This window comes from Thermobia domestica, chromosome 9 (assembly GCF_964235325.1).
Source record: "Thermobia domestica chromosome 9, izTheDome1.hap1.1, whole genome shotgun sequence".
Taxonomy (NCBI): Eukaryota; Metazoa; Arthropoda; class Insecta; order Zygentoma; family Lepismatidae; genus Thermobia; species Thermobia domestica.
The window spans coordinates 6,589,147-6,608,938 of NC_137462.1; the positions used below are offsets into that span (position 1 = coordinate 6,589,147).

A 19,792-nucleotide genomic window follows, 5' to 3' on the forward strand; every position below is an offset into this window, starting at 1 on the left:
AATATGATTTCCTCCTTTCTAACTGAATTCTCGCACTTTAAGCTCAAACTTTATTAGAGTACGAAAGCTACAATATAAATTCGATTGTTGATTTCATTTACATTGAAATAAGTTCCTCCTTAATAGTTTCAATGTTGAAGGAGGCAAGAATAAAACGTACGAAAGATAATTAGCAAAATTTTACTTAGCTAGACTGTGCTATTCAATGACGACATGAGCAGTTCTAACAAATTTTCTTGTTTGCGCATTAGGTTTAGTCGCTCTTTGCGGATGGTGTCAGTCAACTGTTCTCAGACTGTTCCAAATGGGAGGAGCCAGTGTGTGGTGTGAAGGAGATTTGAGTATATTGAAAGGTTTCCAGAAACAAGAATTGGAGTTTCTTAAAATTAAGTAATCTTAATAAATTGAAGATATGAATGAAGATTTTGATGCCTTTTTTGTATATAGTAAATCTTCCGTTGATTAGTAATTTTGTTAAACAGACCGTAGCCTATGAAAACCCTGTTTCCCCACATGACTGTTGCCGAAGAAGCAGACTACAAGATCCCGAAGAGCCAACATCGCGCAGTGGGGAACACGTGCGTCTTGAACTCAACTCATACCGCAGCTCGAAACAGGGGCGGAAGGGTATAACATCTCGTTTTCAGTGGTGTGTGACTGTCGTCGGTGTCGGGTGAGGATAGTTAAAAGTTTTTCGCGAGTGAATTCTTTCTGTGCCGTGTTGATTTTCGAGTTATGGCTCTGGGATCGCAAAATGAAGCTTCTGCTAACACTGGGACGAATATATCGGAAGAAAAATCTGCCAGGGAACAGGAAGATGCGAAAAAGAGTACAGTCAGTCCGTCAGGTAAGGGAAGAGAAGGGAGGACTTTAAATGAAAATTATTTTAAATTACTAATTTGATGAAAAGACTAATACACGTAACAAGCAATTTATATTGCATTATTGAGTGTTATTTGTTTGCGTATTATTTTATAATAAATCTAGACCCAAATGTCTGGAAAACTCGGAATATATATTCTTGTTCGATGCTCGTTATCTCAGTGGGGGTGGGGGCCTAAATCTTGTTACCAACGGGTCGCAAGTTTGAAACATAAACTTTAGTGATTTTCGTGTATTAGTATATTGAAGATCAAATTATTTTTATTTTTTTTTTATTTTACTAATTTATCCTTGATTATTTGTATATAAGTACAAGTAAACACAAACTGACTTCGGGCCTATTGCCTGATGTGTGAGAGGCACGCATTCGTTTCTCCATGAGAGCTCATGTGGTTTTAATTACATACGCGCAGCTAGAAATTAGTTTCCAGAAGCTCGAAAGTCGAAAATATAGTACCTACCCCCCCTTGTATGCCCTTGGTGGAGACAAAAATTAAACGAATATTAATTTTAAAAAAAAATTACAAAGTTTGGAGGTTCTGCACCGTTTTCCTTTCCCTCCGTGGGGCGTTACTTGCGTCTCAATGCTTAACTAAAAAAAAAAAAAAAAAAAAAAAAAAAATCTCATCAATGAGATGTTTTGACCATTGGGCTCAGATTTCTGTATTACTTTAGAGGAAGAGTTGCATTGTAAGATATCCAATCCATATACTAGATTCCCAAAGTAACTTCAAAGGAATCCTCTCCTTCCCCTCCCCAGAATCTGCACCTGTTTGATTACGGAAAGCAAATTTCATTAAGAGCTCCCTCGTGGATAAGGGATTATCATACGCGCCTTTGGCGTGGAAAACCCAGCTTCGATTCCCGGCAGGAGCTCATGTGGTTCGGATCCTACGTTAAAACTAGGTCCACATCTCATATAACCTCGCTGCTGAAGGGGACGCTAAACTTAAAGTCGCGTCGCATCGCAAAATTCATTAAATTGGTTTTGTTCAATCTACAATTTCAGAAGTTTATTCAAGAATTGCTCTTTTTTTCTTATAAGATGAAAACGTTATCTCGTTGTTACACCCTTAAGCTTAGGGGAATAGATGATACATGCAGTCAATTGCTTGAAATGAGGACTTGGTAGAATAAAAGCGTATGGAAAAAGTTACAAAATTTCAGTCACATTTTTTTCATGGTGTTGCATGATCTGCAATCGAACCAGGAGTTCTTCGTAGGACTGCGGTGGCTCAGTGGTATAGAGCGTTCACCTCTGGTGCTTGGGGTCCCTGGTTCAATCCTACTTCGCGCCAAGTGGGCTTTGTGGTGCTTAAACACCGTGTGAGTTTTCTCAGGGCTCTCCCGTTTCCTCTCACTTTATTTATTCCGCCGTTTCATCCATTTCTCATCATCACTGTCTGCTTTAGCCTAGCCGGTACAAATGTGGGACGTAAATCTGAAAAATTTCATTTTATTTCCAGTAACTCTTCGTATCGGATTAAGCTATATCAGGGGCAGATACCCCCAGAAGATTAAAACTTTCTTATTTTATAAATATAAATAAAACCCATTCCAAAGTTTGGAGCCCTTAAAAGTAACAGTATGACATCCCCCCAGAAGTCGGTCCTGGATCCGCCCCTGAGCTATATCCCCTGTACAACTCTTCTGTGCTGTGGCTGCTGTTTCTGTAGGATTCTGAAAGTGGTAAAGTTGAATAAACCACCACCCTTTCTTCCAGAACACTTGTCTCGGAAGACAAAATGAAAATGTGAAAGAGCTATACTGGAACATTATTTGCTTTAGGATGTGCCCTGCATAAGAGTGAACTTAATTTATATTTAGCTTCGGGTAGAGTTTGCCCCACGGAGGCAGGAAAAGCATAGGGCGATAGCCCCTTCTCTCGCACGAGAGGCCGTCGGCCCCTTTATAACTGGAAAGAGATACTGTTAATGATAATAGTTTTCATTATAAATAAATAAATAAATAGTTTTCATTATAAATAAATAAATAAATCGAATCACGGCTGAGTTACTTGATATACGTAACCTACGTGTATTCACATTTAAATAACTTGCTATGACTAGGTAAAAATTCAAATAGTTCTGCTTGCTGCGCACGTATTAGTATGCGTGTAACGGTGTAAGCATTGATTTTTTAAAATTTTATTTATTTATTTTTGAAGTTTGCATTTAAACAAAACACATTTCACCTTCGTCTGTAACGAATTTTGATTGAATCAAGTCAAGAAAACTAGGGAGCCATTGCATTAACCCTTTCCTGCCTTCCTGACACACCATACACACAAACAACCAAACAATATGAGAGCCACAGGCCCGTGTCTAGGGGGCCTCCCCCCTAAATTTTTGCTGCCCCCCTAAAATTCTCACGGTAGGCTTGCAAATGAACTATAATATGGCGGGGAACTATAATATGGTTGTATCGGTCCCCCCTAACTTCAGCCGCCTCCCTACATGTTTGGGCTGGCTACCGGCCTGGAGAGCCATCGATTCCGTTCCATAGTTAACGTCCCTTTAAAGGACCAATACTATTATAAGAAACTGGAAGTGCCTGTTCTTCACACAGGGAAAATAAGATTTAATTGATAAGACCTTTAAGTGTATATCTTGACGGTGTGGATATTCATGGCACACTTTAGGCATTATCAGGTAACTTCTGCCGCGTAAAGGGACTGAAGATCGACCTGCATCCTTTGCTTCCTCTTTCTATGTCAAATATCAAGAAACAAAAGAGACATGTTCTCATGGGCGGAGCTATGGGGAGGTTGAGGGGGCATGAACCCCCCTCCCCAACTCTTTGACAAAAAATAAAAATGCCAGCTATAAGATGGCCACCTCTGCTCTCTAAGATGTACTTCCAAAAATGAGTTATGCTGTTTTATAGTCGGTGGTCCTATTACAATTTTGTACAGAATTCGGAAAAGTAATCCTCACTGAGTTTAAACACACGTCTAATCGACATTTTTTCTAAATTCTAGATATGCTGCTGCTCCAACTCAAAATAGAAGCTAATAAATTTCAATAGAAACTAGAAAATATTTGAAGCACAGAAGCATAATTTCGTAACGGTTTCTGTCAACGCAACATAAAATTTGTGTTTCAAATTGAAATATTTGATATTACGTACTGATTCTGCAATATCACGTCAGTGACGCAAATTTTGAGTTTTAGGATAACCTATACTCAGCATTTTTTTTTTTTTTTTTTTTCAAGTTGGCCATCAAAAGCTGCATTGGGATCCCTCAACTTTAGGCAGATTGATACGGAATTAGGCCCCAGACCCAGTTGGACAATTCAGATGTATTAAAATGTTGATTCGTACATGTTAATACTGTATTGTTTTACTGCCATGAGGCTGCGAAAATGCAGTCTTTATTTTAATGCTATTTATAAGTCTTTGGTTTTGAACTCTGATCGTTTCTCAAGAACCCATGACACAGCAGAAGAATTCATCACAGATGATGTAACTGCAAAAGATAATGGAAGCATTTCATTATTACTAACGCTTTCACTAATATGATTCAATATATATATTTTTTTAAAAATAGTTATTGGCGGCTGTATGGTACAGCGACTAAGTCGTCAGGCTGAGAATTCCAAGATATATTTGTCACGCTTTCAAACCTACTCATTCAGTGCATAGGCATTAGATCCCTATGTATTGTGCCAGGGGCGGATCCAGGATATGATCAAGGGAGGGGCTAAACCATATTTTGCCGTTTTATCCAGTGTAAAGCAGGATTGAAGCCCATTTTATCCAGTGTATATCTGAGCGTCAAGGGGGGCTATAGCCCCTATAGCCCCCCTTGGATCCGCCACTGTATTGTGCTATTATCATGAAGTAGCGACGATTTCCCGCTTCGCTGGTTTAAATTAAAAAATTATCCGCCTTATGCAGGGTCGTTTTGAAGTTTGATTAGCCGCATACTAAACGCCAGACTACTACAGGAAACATATGTTAGTCGAACTCTTTAGTATGGCACTAATCACGCATCAAAACGACTCTGCATAAAGCCCATTATGTTCCGTTAGTCAGTCACTTTTTTAAAATTTCTGAAGCGCTCTCTGATCGACTATGATTTTTGTCTTGCATTGTTCAACTAGAACATATAAATTTTCCTGATTTAAACGGCATCGGAAGTGTCCATGTTCGTCTTAGCGACCCCAATAATTATTGATTCGACACTAATATTGATCACTTTCGATTATTTTTTTTTTTTACATATATATCTTCCCCTCCTCCAAGTTCCAGGGCTGAATTTGGATTTAAACGGCATCAGAAATGTCACTGTTCATCTCAGCGACCCTCCCAAAAAAAAACAATGGATTCGACACTAATATCGGTCATTTTCGATCATTTTTATCTCTCCCCCTCTCCCAAGTTACACCATCAAAGTGAAGTGATAAAAAAAAAAACATTCATGGCCCGAACCTGGTACCGTATATGTTGAAAATTTGATCCAGATCGGTCAAGTGGTTCAAGCGTTATTAAGTCACAAACGTAGTTACTTTCAATTTTATTTATATAGATAAATAGATAGGTAATATTAATATCATGATTCGTTTACCATTCTCTCTTTCGGTATAAACGATAGAATCTGCAGGGTTAAATACCCAAAAACTAGTGTTGTGTACGAGACGAAAAATAAAGGGGGGGCGGTGGCTCAGTGGTAGTGTGTTCACCTCCGGTGTTTGGGGTTCCTGGTTCGATCCCAGCTCGCGCCGTGTGGACTTTGAGGTGGACAAACACCGTGTTCGTGGGTTTTCTCGGGGTTCTCCCATTTCCTCGCACTTTCTTCATTCCACCATTTCACTCATCTCTCATCATCACCGTCTCCTTTAGCCTAGCCAGCATAATCGTGGGACGTAAAACTTAAAGATTTCATTTTTTCCTTTCGGATCCAGGTCCTGTTTGGCGTTTTCCTACATTGCCAGTTAGTGACTTTTACGAGAAATAAAGTTTTTCTCTTTTTGTTTTGTTAATATTTGTAGAGGTGTCGTCTTGTTTCGTTTCGTAAATATTCGTACAAAATTTATACCGCGATTATTTTTTTTTAATTTCATATAAAAGTTCCCAGAATCCTTCCGCGTCATGAAAGGTTCACGAAGGGTATGATACAATAACATATAAATACTATTTGTTATTGAAATATATTATTTGGTCTAGGAATTAATTCGTGCGGTTGGACAAGAGATGGCGCAACGAACGGAGCGTCCCACAGTTCCGTGTATCCACACATGTGTTGCAAACCCCTGTCATCGCGTATCGTTCGTAGTATAGGGCAGTGGATTAAAGCGTCAACAACACCAGTTTGTAGTTAAGTGAACATGGCGCAATTTGTGCCTGATAAAGTGTTTTTGCGGGGTGTCCTGCTGCATTACTTTAACATGCAGAAAAGTGCGACTGAAAGTCATCGTATTTTGGTGGAAGTGTATGGTGACCATGCTCTAGCTGAGCGAACGTGTCAGAAGTGGTTTGCACGGTTTAGAAGTGGTGATTTCGGCTTGGCAGACCAAGAGCGAGCTGGACAGCCAAAAAAATTTCAAGACGAAGAATTGACAGCATTGCTCGAGCAGGATTCGTGTCAAACGCAGGAACAACTTGCAGCAGCATTAGGCGTTGATCAAACAACAGTCTCCAAACGCTTGAAAGCCATGGGAATGATTCAAAAGATGTCACATTGGGTTCCACATGAATTGAAAGACAGAGACGTTGAAAGACGAAAAACCATTTGCGAATTGCTGCTTCAACGACAGAGCAGAAAGGGGTTTCTGCATCGAATTATTACGGGTGATGAGAAGTGGATCCATTACGAGAACCCTAAACGAAAAAAGGCCTGGGTGAAACCAGGTGAACCAGGTCCATCACAACCAAAACGAGATATTTACTGTGCAAAGGTTATGCTGTGCATATGGTGGGATATGAAAGGTGTGGTGTACTATGAGCTGCTGCAACCGGGTGAAACTATGAATGGAGAACGTTATCGACGACAATTAATGCGTTTGAAGCAAGCTCTGGCCAGAACACGACCAGAATGGGAGAACAGACATGATAAACTTATTGTTCAACATGATAACGCTCGCCCACATGTCGCAAAACCGGTCAAAACCTATTTAGAAAATGTCGGATGGGAAGTTTTACCCCACCCGCCGTATTCACCAGACGTTGCTCCTTCGGACTACTACTTGTTCGATTGCATGAACAACGATTTGATTGGACAGCGGTTTACTTCTTCAGAAGATATCGAAACATGGGTCTCTGACTGGATCGCTTCCAAGGATGAGGACTTCTTTCGCCACGGAATCCGTACATTGCCTGACAGATGGGCGAAAGTGGTGGCTAGCGATGGACAATATTTTTCTTAAGGTATTTATGTATTTTGTGTTTGTACTACAGCTTCAATGTGTGCGTACCAACCGCACGAATTAATTCCTAGACCAAATATATAATGACTTACGTATCTTTAATCGTTGATAAATGCTCTTCATTGTGTTTGTACTACCATGAGCAAAATAAATGACGCGTCTCTTTATTTTGAAGTTTTTTGAAAATATCTCCGTTTTCTTTATATGTTCGAAATTTCGGAAGGTTTCCCCAGCAGGACAGGTTAATAACAAACCCGTTTTTAATATTTGTGTTAGATATTAGCTTAAAATAAAGAAATTAGAAGCAAAAAACATTAAATCGACAGAAATCTCGAGAATTACCAACTCTGCTAAAGTGGGAAATTTTCAAGAACGCGAGGGAATTCTGCAGTTCAACACGAAGCAGCGACATCTATGTCATTGAGAGAAGCGTGGATTAGATCTACAAACGAAAATTTTAACGAAATATTTCTAGTATGTCTTATTATATGCGTTATCAGCGAACTCCAAATATATGAATCTATGCTAAGTATTAACGTATAAATAGAGCAAATAGTGGAAATTATCTATGGAAAAGGACGAATTGGTAGGACGATCGTAATGAAATATCGTCTTTACCGGAACAGGCTCAGATCACGTAAAAAAACAAATAGCTCAGTTAGTTAAAGCAACGAGTCTGTATACTGAAGGTAGCGGGTTCGATCCCGTGGAAGTGCCGTTATCATTTTTATCACTGCACTACGGTTATTTTTTATTTTTTTATTTGGGAAAGAATCAAATTGTAACGTATGTGTAAAACTCATGACGATACCAAAAAAAAAAAAAGAGAAAATATCGTCGCATTTGCATTAGTGTCTCTAATTATTGTTTGCAAACAGATTCGTAATCATTTCCCCTGTGCTCACTGATGCATAACGAATGTTTTCCAGTAAATGTTAATTCTAATTTGGAGAATTTTATAGTTTCACAATGTTTCTCACTACATAGTCTTCCATCTATGTGTTTGGATATTTTGATAACATATTTCCCTATTAAATGTTTAATTTTCTCTATAAATATTTGTCTTAAATTGAAATTGTTTTGAATTTACTACATAAGCAAAGTTGCCCGAAGGAGGGGAGCTCAAGTAATAGATATTCTACGTAAAAGCAACCTATTGTAGAATGATGATGCTTCTTACCTTCAGCACATAATCTTAACGTTAGAAAGTCAGAAAGAGAAAATTCCTGGTTTTTCCTCCTCTATGACCACCCATCTTAAACCTCTACATATCATTGTTCGTCTCACATAATTTCGGCTCTCCAAAGACATTCATATTTATTATTATTATTATTATTATTATTATTATTATTATTATTATTATTATTATTATTATTATTATTTAACACTCTTTATTCTACATGCCATCTCTCAATTTTTCGATACAGCCCCCTTAGTACTATGAAACTCTCTTCTTCCATAGTGAAATGGAAAAAGATCATATAATTGCCACTACTTTACAAGAATATAAACCAAAAACGTCAGTAGAAAGCACGTTATAAAATTTACTTTTTGAGGCTCGATTTGGTGCCCCTCTTTCTCTGGCGCCCCGGGCAGTCGCCCGGCCCTTAGTCCGCCCTTGAAAGTACGGACGCATAACTAAGGACTGCGGAGGAGAGGTTAACCTTCATGTTATGCCACTGGTTTGACGTGTTTGAAATGTTCAGTAAGTGATCAGTTGGTGAAATAATTTCGACGGTTACTGATGTTTAAAGTTTAGCTAAGACAAAGCTACCTAATCAAATACATTTGATATCGCGATGTCACAATTTGATTTTTCCTCACATAAAAAAGATAAAGACAATAGTAATAAAAACCCTTACTCGTACTGGGCTCCTAACTAACTAACAACCTAATTCTTACAGACTAGTTGCTCTGACCAACTGAGTTTCGATTTCTTACGCGAAAGAAGTCTGTTATATTAAGAGGCATGCTTTTCATTATCAAAAATGTTCGAAGTAATACGAACATGGCTTAAGAACAGAGACGGAACTGAATTACCACTCGATTGACCTTGAGGGCAAATCACCAAAGCGTAGCTGTAAGTTCAGCATGCATTTCTCTGGAGTTGTGTTCAGTATTCCTATCTGCCAGTCATGCTTGTTCGTAGGAGTAATATGTTACAAACCTAACCTTTCGATAGAGCACAATGACAGACAATCAAAATTAATGAATTCTTGCCCTTGTGAACTTGGTATACCACCATGTGCAATAAAATTGTCGCGTCTTCTGAAGTGATATTTTATCGAAAATAACTCGTTTTCCTTTATATATCCAAAGTTTTTGAGGGTTTCAAATTGAGGAAACGTTACTGACAAACAAGGACGCATTTAGGGGTGGGTCCAGGTGGTCCGGACTCCCCTCTGAAATCCCAACTTCTCTGTAAATTTAGCCTAAATTTAAGGATTATCTTTTAAATTTTATAATTTATCCTAATATTGAAGTCGGACTTCTCCCGAAATAAATTACTGCATACGTGCCTGCTGACAATTTTCAATATATTCCTTAAATAAGTAAAATAACTAAATTAGGAGCAAAAAGCTTCAACACGGGCTAACTTTTGTCCACTGCCAATATTGTTAGAAGGGATATTAATAGCAAAAACTGCTAGGCAATGCTGAACCTTGGAACTTCACTCCGAACAGCAAGCTTATTATTGAGAACTACATATGAAACATTTTATCAAAACTTATCTAGCTTTTACCTGGCATGAAATTATTATATACACCAAAATTCACTCTCCTAAAATGTGTATCTAAACATTGCTCTACGTATCTACAAAGCAATGAAAATTATTTATCGATATATGTGAGCAGGGAATTCTAACAGCCAGCCATTTTATTTAAATCGTAGTAAACCCTATAACCGGGCGTTAACGTGAAGGCAAAGCTTGGTCCATTGGTAAAGTGTTGGAAGAATATAAACTCAATGTTCGTAGGTTCGAATCTATCCACTCACCATAACATTTTGTTCTTATGTGTAACGATGAAATAAGAAAGAAAAAATGTATAACCGTTAAGACAAAACTTCAACCAAGTCTGAAGAGAACAATACTAAAATAGTAATACAATGACGTCAACCAAAAATTATTTCATGTAGCGTTTGGACGAAATTACAGCTGTTAACAATTGCAGAAATAAAAACAGGCTGTAATGCAGTCTAGACTTCTGAATGCATTTACTTCCTGAAAACTTCCGTCTCGTCATTGGTATGCCGATAATCATTGTAAAACCTTTCAATTGGAAGTGAAATGACACAAACTAAAACAGTTTTAAATCAATAAATGTCTATGTGTAAAAGTAGGTGTCTTTTATCTGTAGTTCTGAGTTCCTTTTACTTTGAAGTGACAAATGAGAGAAGAAAGTATGGTGTTCGAAAAAAAAAAATCAAATTTGAGATTTCAACGAATTTACACGTATTATAGCCCCTAACACCGAAAAAGTTATTTTTCGATACATGTCCATCAGTTCGTCCGTCCGTTCGCTACACTTTTCTGTGCACTCGCCTAGAAGCCATACCGTTCAACTTATCTGCACCAAATTTTAGTTTAAGATTTTCATAGTATTTCCTAAATTTTTTTTATTTCCCTCCTACTCCCAAAACAAGGGTAGTTTCCTGTACGAGGAAAATAAAAAAAAGATATTTTCTCATAACTGGCTCTAACGATCTTGTTTTCTTTCTTTTTTTATAAATCAATATTTAATTAGCAACCCTATTTTGTGGTATAAGGCATTTATCTGAGTAAAATCTACAAGGGGTAGTTTATACTAAGGGGGTGAGTTTTTTCTCAGTGATTTTCTCAAAATGGACTCAAATGTTTTCGTTCATATTTCATAAATAAAGATTTCATTAATAACTTATCAATATGGCATAACTCGTTTGTCCTAAAAAAATGCGAGGGGTAGTTTATTCTTGGTGGAGTGTTGTCTGGGCGATTTTCTCAAAAACGACTCAAAAGAGTTTATTCATATTTCAAAAATAAATATTTCGTTAATAACCGAACAATATGGCAAAACTCGTTTGTCCTGAAAAAATATGCGAGGGGTAGTTTACTCTTGTGGGTGTTTTTCCTCCACGGTTTTCTCAAAAATGAGTCAAGCAATTTTGTTCGTACTCAGAAATAAATATTTCATTAAAAACCTAGTAATATGGAATAACTCGCTTACCCTGAAAGAATCCTCAAGAGATAGTTTATTCGGGGAGTTATTTTTCCCTCACGATTTTCTCAAAAATTACTCGGACAATTTTATTGATAATTCATAAATAAGTATTTCATTAATAACCCTATATTTTAGTATAAGTCATTTCTATGAAAAACAATTACAACGGATAGTTTATTTTTGGGGTCAAGGTTTTTTCCCCGACAATTTTCTCGAACGACAGGCGATTTTGTTCAAATTTCGCAAATAAATATTTCATTAATAACCAAAAGTATATCTTAACTCATTGTTCGAAACAATTCACAAGAGGTAGGTTACTCCTGACGTGTTCTTTTTGAACGACTTTCCCAAAGTGACTCATTTGATTTTTTTCATATTTCATAAACAATGATTGCATTAATTGGTCTATTATATGTCTAATGAAAATGTGCTCAAAGTGTGAGTTAGTTTTGTAGTATGGATTTTCTTCAATCGAAGTTTTTTATTCGATAATCTGACATTCGATGTATTTGAAGAATACGATAATTTTATTCGTATTATCCAAATACACACTTCAGTAACAACTGCGGCCTAACACAGTTAAGAAATTGAATTGAAAAAGTTTAGTGCGGTGGCCCTGTAATTGAATATTTTTTGAGAAACTCCCTAGCTTTTTGTGGTAAACTCAGGCTTTTCTTTTTCGAGCGACAAAAGAGAGAAGAAAATATAGTGATTGTGAAAATAATATCAAATTCAGATTTCAACGGATTTACATGTTTCATGGCGTCTACATACCGAAAATGTGACTTTTCGACACCCGTCCTTCCGGTCCGTCCGTTCGGCACACTTTTATATGCACTCGCCTAGAGGCCATACCGTTCAACTTATCTACACCAAATTTTAAACTTGGGGTTTACTTAGTATTCTTACAGGAGCTTTTCCATTTTTTCCTACCACCTAAAATAAGTGTGGTTTACAAACAGCCGAAAATCGAAAAACGCTATTTTCTCAAAAATGGTTTTAACAATTTTGTTTATTTTTCATTAATCAATATTTAATTAACAACCCTATATTGCAGTATCAGATATTTCTCTTAGAAAAATTTACGAGGGGTAGTTTATTCTTGGAGGTGACTTTTTCTCGACGATTTTCTCAGAAAAGACCCTGGCGAATTTTGTACACACTTCATAAATAAATATTTGACCTTACAACATGGTATAATTCAATTGACCTGAAAAATATATGAGTAGTAGTTTATTCTTGGACTTGAATTTATTCCCAGTGAGTTTCTCAAACACGACCAGTTGGCAACCCTGTATCTCGACAACGAAGCTGAGTTCGAAAACTGCAAGAGGACCATTTGTCTCTTTTTGATGTCACGAATCACCTCCCGAAGTTTGTGGACATCTTACAGGTTCACCCTTAATGAAGCTTCTTTTCGAAAAGTTAGCTATTAACTTTAGGCATTGTTTATCTTTTTTTAAATCACAAATGTCGTTATTAATTTTAAGGCAGAGAACTACTTCTGAGAGAATAGATCTTGAAAAATAATTTTAAAACTTAGACTTTTGTTTTCGAGACATTCCAGACAAGACGAGACATTTTACAAGCTATCTCGTGTCCAAAACATTTGCCTCGTATTATCTTGGATGTCACAAAGCGCGTCTTGTCTCTTTCTCGAGACAGGTCTTATCTCGTGCGCATTCGTTAACACTTGGGAAGGATTATCTTTCTACTCAAAGCATTGTTTTTATAATGGTTGCATATTTATGATAATTGCTGTCCACATAAATTACAGTCCTTTCAGTTGAATTAATTATTATTATTATTATTATTGAAATTGCAATATCTAGTTTAACGTTGGACGATTATGCACCTACGCTAAGGGAGAATGATGATGAATGAAATGGTGAAATGAAGAAAGTGGGAGGAAAATGGAAAATCTCAAGAAAACACATACCCATGCACACGGTATTTGTCCACCTCAAATTTCACTTGGCACGAAGTGGAATCGAGCCACGGACCCCCTGCACCAAAGGTCCCTGCAATGCTTTATTATTATTATTATTATTAATAATAATAATAATAATAATAATAATAATAATAATAATAATAATAATAATAATAATAATAATAATAATAATAATTGAAGCGAGCTTAACGAGTTTCAACCGTACGACTCAACCAACGTTTGGGTGCCTGTTCGTTCGTCTGCTTCTCTCATAAAAGACATTTCATTTTAATGAAACTAGTAAGTGCCTTCTTTTAGCTCTGCGAAGTAACTATTGCTTGGAATATGAATCTGCAAAACATAAGAGGTAAAATTAACCAAATGGTGCAAGTTTCCACTTATATATACAAAACAATTTTGCAATATCAACTACGTGAATCTTGTCCCATAAAGAAGCCGAAACCCCTACACCGAAGAGCCCTCCGAGATTTGATCATTGTCCACACGGACTGAAATTGTCATTTGAAGCCAAGACTTTAATATGAAGCCAATAATTTCTTTAAAATAGACGGAAAATTCGGAAGTTATAAGCATTTTCATATTTTTGCCTTTTCCCATAAGGGAGCCGTAGCCCCCTATACTGAAGACCCCCCCGGAGATTTAATCATTGTCCACTCGGACTGAATTTGTCATTTGGAACCAACACTTTAATACGAAGCAAAATATTTCTTTAAAATAGACGAAAAATTCGAAAGTTATAAACATGTTAATAATTTTGCCTTTTCTCATAAGGGGGCCGTATTAGCCTACACTGAAGAGCCCCACGAGATTTGATGATTGACCACTTGGACTGAAATTCTCATTTGAAACCACAACTTTTAATATGAAGCCAAAAATTAAACTTTTACATCAATTTAAACTGACTGGGTTCCGGTTCCCCCCACTATTGTTTAGTTTAGTTAAGTGGTAATTTGTGACAGCTTCACATCATCAAAAGAATGTTTCACTTCCCCTCCCCTCCCCCAGGAGTTCGTGCTGGATCCACCACTGGAATCAATAGACACTCTTCCTATTCTTTTTGTCACCCTTGTTTGTGTAGGGGCTCCCTCGTACAAATAAAGAAGCGGTAATATTACAATCAAGGGGCGCTATATATTAGGTATTTTTTTAGTTACCTACCCCTAACCGCACAGGGCCATCTTTCGTAGAATAAAAAATATTACGTGATATTCCAATCATGAAAGGGGAGAGGATGCTGTAAATATATTTCTTATTCATTTTGTCTGTCCTGCTTATCAAAAATTACTTTCTGATGGAAGGCTACTGAAATGAGAGGAGCAAAATAAAAAGTCGTACCCCCTCCTACATGGTTGCTCAAATAAGTACTAAAGAAAGCATTTTAAACTAAGATATTTAAGATTTAAACTAGGAAACTAAGATATCCTACATTATGTAAAGATGGCATATTCAGGATTATTATTATTATTATTATTATTATTATTATTATTATTATTATTTGAATGTTTTTGGAGCACCGAAATTTTGTGAGACGAACAATGATATGTAGAGGTTTAAGATGGGTGGTCATAGAGGAGGAAAAACCAGGATTTTTCTCTGTCTGACTCTCTAACGTAAAGATTATGTGCTGAAGGTAAGAAGCATCATCATTCTACAATAGGTTGCTTTTACGTAGAATATCAATTACTTGAGTTCTCCTCCTTCGGTCTACTTACCTTATGTAGTAAATTCAAAACAATTTCAATTCAATACAAATACATTGTGAAACTTTTCCGTAATTAAACATCTAGGGAAAATTAAACATTTAATAGGGAAATATGTTATCAAAATATCCAAACACGTAGATAGAAGACTATCTAGTGAGAAATATTGTGAAACTTTATAAAATTCTCCAAATTAGAATTAACATTTACTGGGAAACATTCGTTATGCGCCAGCGAGCATATGGTGAGCAGTGAGCACAGGGGAAATAATTACGAAACTGTTTGCAAACAAAATTAGGGACGCTAATACAAGTGCGACAACAGCATTTTTTTTTTTTTTTTGGTATCGTCATGAGTTTTACACATACGTTACAATTTGATTCTTTCCCAAATAAAAAAATAAAAAAAAATAACCGTAGTGTAGTGATAAAAATGATAACGGCACTTCCACGGGATCGAACCCGCTACCTTCAGTATACAGACTCGTTGCTTTAACTAACTGAGCTATTTGTTTTTTTACGTGAACTGAGCCTGTTCCGGTAAAGACGATATTTCATTACGATCGTTCTACCAATTCGTCCTTTTCCATAGATAATTTCCACTATTTGCTCTATCTTTATGTTAATACTTAGCATATATTCATATATTTGGAGTTTGCAGATAATGCATATAATAAGACATACTAGAAATATTCGTTAAAAGTTTAGTTTGTAGATTTAATCCACATTTCTCTCAATGACATAGATGTCGCTGCTTCGTGTTGAAATGCAGAATTCCCTCGTGTTCTTGAAAATTTCCCACTTTAGCAGAGTTGGTAATTCTCGAGATTTCTGTCGATTTAATGTTTTTTGCTTCTAATTTCTTTATTTTAAGCTAATATCTAACACAAATATTAAAAACGGGTTTGTTATTAACCTGTCCTGCTGGGAAAACCTTCCGAAATTTCGAACATATAAAGAAAACGGACATCAATTTATAGTTTTTTTTTTTTTTTTTTTTTTTTTTTTTTTTTTTTTTTTTACTGTGAAGCACATAACACTAAAACAGTATTCGAGGTCTAAGACTTGAGTGAAACAGTGTTGTTCACGAAACTCGAGAAAAAATGAAATGAAATCTGAGTTTTACGTCCCACGCTTATGCCGGTTAGGCTAAAGGAGACGGTGTTAATGAGAAATGAATGAAATGGTGGAATGAAGAAAGTGGGAGGAAATGGGAGAACCCCGAGAAAACCCACTAGCACGGTGTTTGTCCACCACAAGGTTCACACGGCGCGAGTAAGGATCGAACCAGGGACCCCAAGCACCGGAGGGGAACTCTCTACCACTTTTTTGTAAAGACAAAACAATTTTATTAGCAAATATGTCATACATTAGTTGTGTAGTAATAATGGAGTTTGAAGTTTTGCTTACAAAGTAAAATAACTCCGGGCCGGATTTGAACCAGCGACCTATGGACAACTGGCCATTATATTACATCTACAGTCCACCGCTCTACCAACTTTTATTATTATTATTATTTATTTATTTATTTATTTATTTATTTATTTATTTATTTATTTATTTAACTAACACAAATATAGTGTACAGGTAACAGGAAATTAACCATTTCAAAAGAGGTCTCATAGAATAAGACTGAAAAAAAAAACTATGGACCAGTACATCATGGTGTTAATTGTTCATTTAAAACAACAAGAAAATTGCCAAAGTCCTTTTGCCTTAACCACTGAGCCACCGCGCCCCCCGAGAGTCGAGGAATTTCTAGTCTCATCTCAGTTTTCGTCTCAAAAGAGACTAGAGTTGTTGTATTTCTCATTTTCTGAGTAATATTACTCAAAAATAAAAGAAGTAATTTTGTTTTACATTAAAGGAGACGTATGGTTAATAAAAATAAACGATTATTAAAGAATAAGAATATTGGAGGAAACAAGAGAATGCCGGAAAAACTGACGCACATGATGTCCACCTCAAGCTCAAATGATCTGGAATCGAATCAGGGACCTCTGTGGCCAGAGGTAAACGCTGTAACACTGAGCCATTGTGCTCTACATATCTCTTTTAAGGGCCTTCACTACAGCGAAATTTAACTACCGCTAATTTTAGACTTTTTCTGTAATATCTTCAAAACAAATAAAAATATTCGAAAAACAGAAACGTAGTGAACTAGACAATACGATTTTGCATGTGGTACCTTTATCACAATTCACCTATCTGCTTTTGGTGTGCCGCTATTTACAGAACCCGCAAAAAAATGCTAAATCTATCTACAGTTGCAAATCGAAAGCAGATAGATGAGTTGTGATAATGGTGTCACACGCAAAATCGTATTGTCTAATTCACTACGTTTCTGCTTTTTGAATATTTTTATTTGTTTTGAAGATATTACAGGAAAACTCTAAAATTAGCGGTAGTCAAATTTCGCTGTAGTGAAGGCCCTTAAGTAATATATGGTCAACATGTTAGGTTCCATTGCTTCTGACTTCTTAGAGCGAAGACGTTTTAATTCAATCAGTTAAAATTGCATCACGATGCCTTAACGTCGAAAATTATAGATATTTGCTGGATATCAAACTCAAAACCTCGCGCAGTAAAGGCTCATGGCCACGAATGAGCACAAATGTGAAGTTGAGAAGTTGTTGGTAGAGATATATTCTGTATCATTGAACAGCATATTAGTGTGACTGTGAATTATTAACGTATTCTTAGGAATGCAAAATTGTAACAGAAGATTTGATACTGGCAGTGGGAGTAGCAAGAAGTAAGGAGACCAAAGTTAATCCTTCTGTTGTGTTATCGTTTCAGTTGAGATAGTACTCTACACTTTCCTTATCTGAATCCCTAACGTTTGTTTACGAAGATGACAACAAATAATGTTATCCGAACATCTCTTACTGTAAAATTTCAGAGAAAGGCAGTTGTTTAGAAAAACTGCAGGAGAGACGACGGCGGAACTTACTTGATGGAATTACTTTCTATGAAATCTCTTTCGTGAATTGCAGAGAATAGTGTTCAATTCCCCGTGGAAGCTCATGTGATTCGGATCCGATGTTGTATATCCAAGTCACACATAGCCTCACTGCTGAACGGAACGCTAAATTCAAACTAATTAACCAATCTTTCGTGAATCGACGAAAATGAAATCACTACCTCATTGTAAAATTTAGTTTTAATTATAAATGCTTAAATGTATAGGCTATATTATCTACAGTGTTTTCATTTCCAAGATTAATTTCAAGCGGGTTTCAATTCATCGTTCCGTCAAACTTGTCTGCAAGCGAAAGGTGACAGGGATAATTACTTTATTGAAATAGAATTATTTGCATACCTTCAATCAAAAATTTAAAAAGAGGAGAAAATTACTACTCTTGGGTCTCTAGTTTCAATTTTTGTTTTAAAATAAATGAAATCTGAAGAGAGCCATATAACGAAATTTAATTGTACGATAAACTAGAACTTGTGATTAACACCTTTACTTGGTTACGCATGGTTCCGATTAATAATTTTGCTTTAAACAATGTCCATTGGACTGCAAGGCTAAAACCAATCAGTGAAAGGAACTATTTATAGTGCTTTTTAACAGTTTTCTGAAACGAATCGATCAGTGTTTTGAAAGTTCTGCTGATTACCAAGAAATTTGTCTGGCGGTTGAAATATGGCTGAAGAACAGGAAACAATGTATAACAGTGTGATGTCGAGATTGAGCATAAAATTGAAGAAAAAAACAAAAAAACCTATTTTGTCATTCTTTAGACTCCAATAAGAGTCAGGCACTATGCTTTTCGTTTCTTTCATTGTTCCGTTGGAAAATGTGGAAATTTGGTGAACGCATAAAGACAAGAAAATCGTTTGAAAAACAAATGAAAGAGAACATAGAAATAGCTGTATCCACTATTCGTTCAAAACTGTCTACTCTGTAGTTTCTAAGTAAAACTGCAGGACGCAAATCAGTAGAAATTTCATGTTATCTTTAATTCCACCGCATACGTCTCTAAAATAATGTATAAATGGCTATTTATGGTCAGATTAATGGTTGGAATCGAAGACGTTGCTACAAATTTTTGATTAATAGAAACTTAATATTATGTATAGTTGCAGAATTCAATTTCGAGAATTTTTGAATCTCATAAGATCATAAAATCGACCGTTTGTCCGTCTTAATGATTTACTTAATTATTATTATTATTTTGATGTACTATTTAAAATAATAAACTTCGCCATGACGTACCCATGTAATAACTAGAATATGGCCCTTCGTAATTTTGCTTCTTTGATTAGTTGCCAATTTAGTTTCAGCTTGGAATCTTTTCTCACTGTGAAACCAAATACATTTATTTAATATGAAATGATAAATTTCATTTTTCGATGTGAGGAAAATAATACGAGTAAAATTCTGCGTTCAATACGTACTGCAATTTGGTATTCTGGAGCGAGTAGTTTATGTGGAGAATTTAATTGTCCATTAAAAAGATCTGATGCTGACATGAAAATGAAGTATGGAACTGTGTTGCAAAATAATGTGAAACCATTCAACCTCGAATAATTCACAACTAAGCTAACACTACAGACTACTGGCTACAATAAAAGAGCCGCCTTCAATGACACGGAATGATGTATAAATGAAATGAAATATGTAGCTTTACGTCCCACGTTACGCCCTTTAGACTAAAGGAATCGTGGCTAATTGCAGAACAAGAAA

General features: G+C 36.2%; 1 protein-coding gene across 1 annotated transcript in view; it reads left to right on the forward strand.

Moving 5' to 3' along the window:
- Positions 1-535: 535 nt before the first annotated feature.
- The window catches only part of clu (clustered mitochondria protein homolog), a 193,719-nt gene continuing 174,462 nt past the window's right edge, over positions 536-19,792 (forward strand). Inside the window, exon 1 of the mRNA XM_081770529.1 lies at positions 536-847. Coding sequence (XP_081626655.1) covers positions 736-847 — 112 coding nt within the window. The 5' untranslated portion in view covers positions 536-735. The remainder of the gene's footprint in view (positions 848-19,792) is intronic.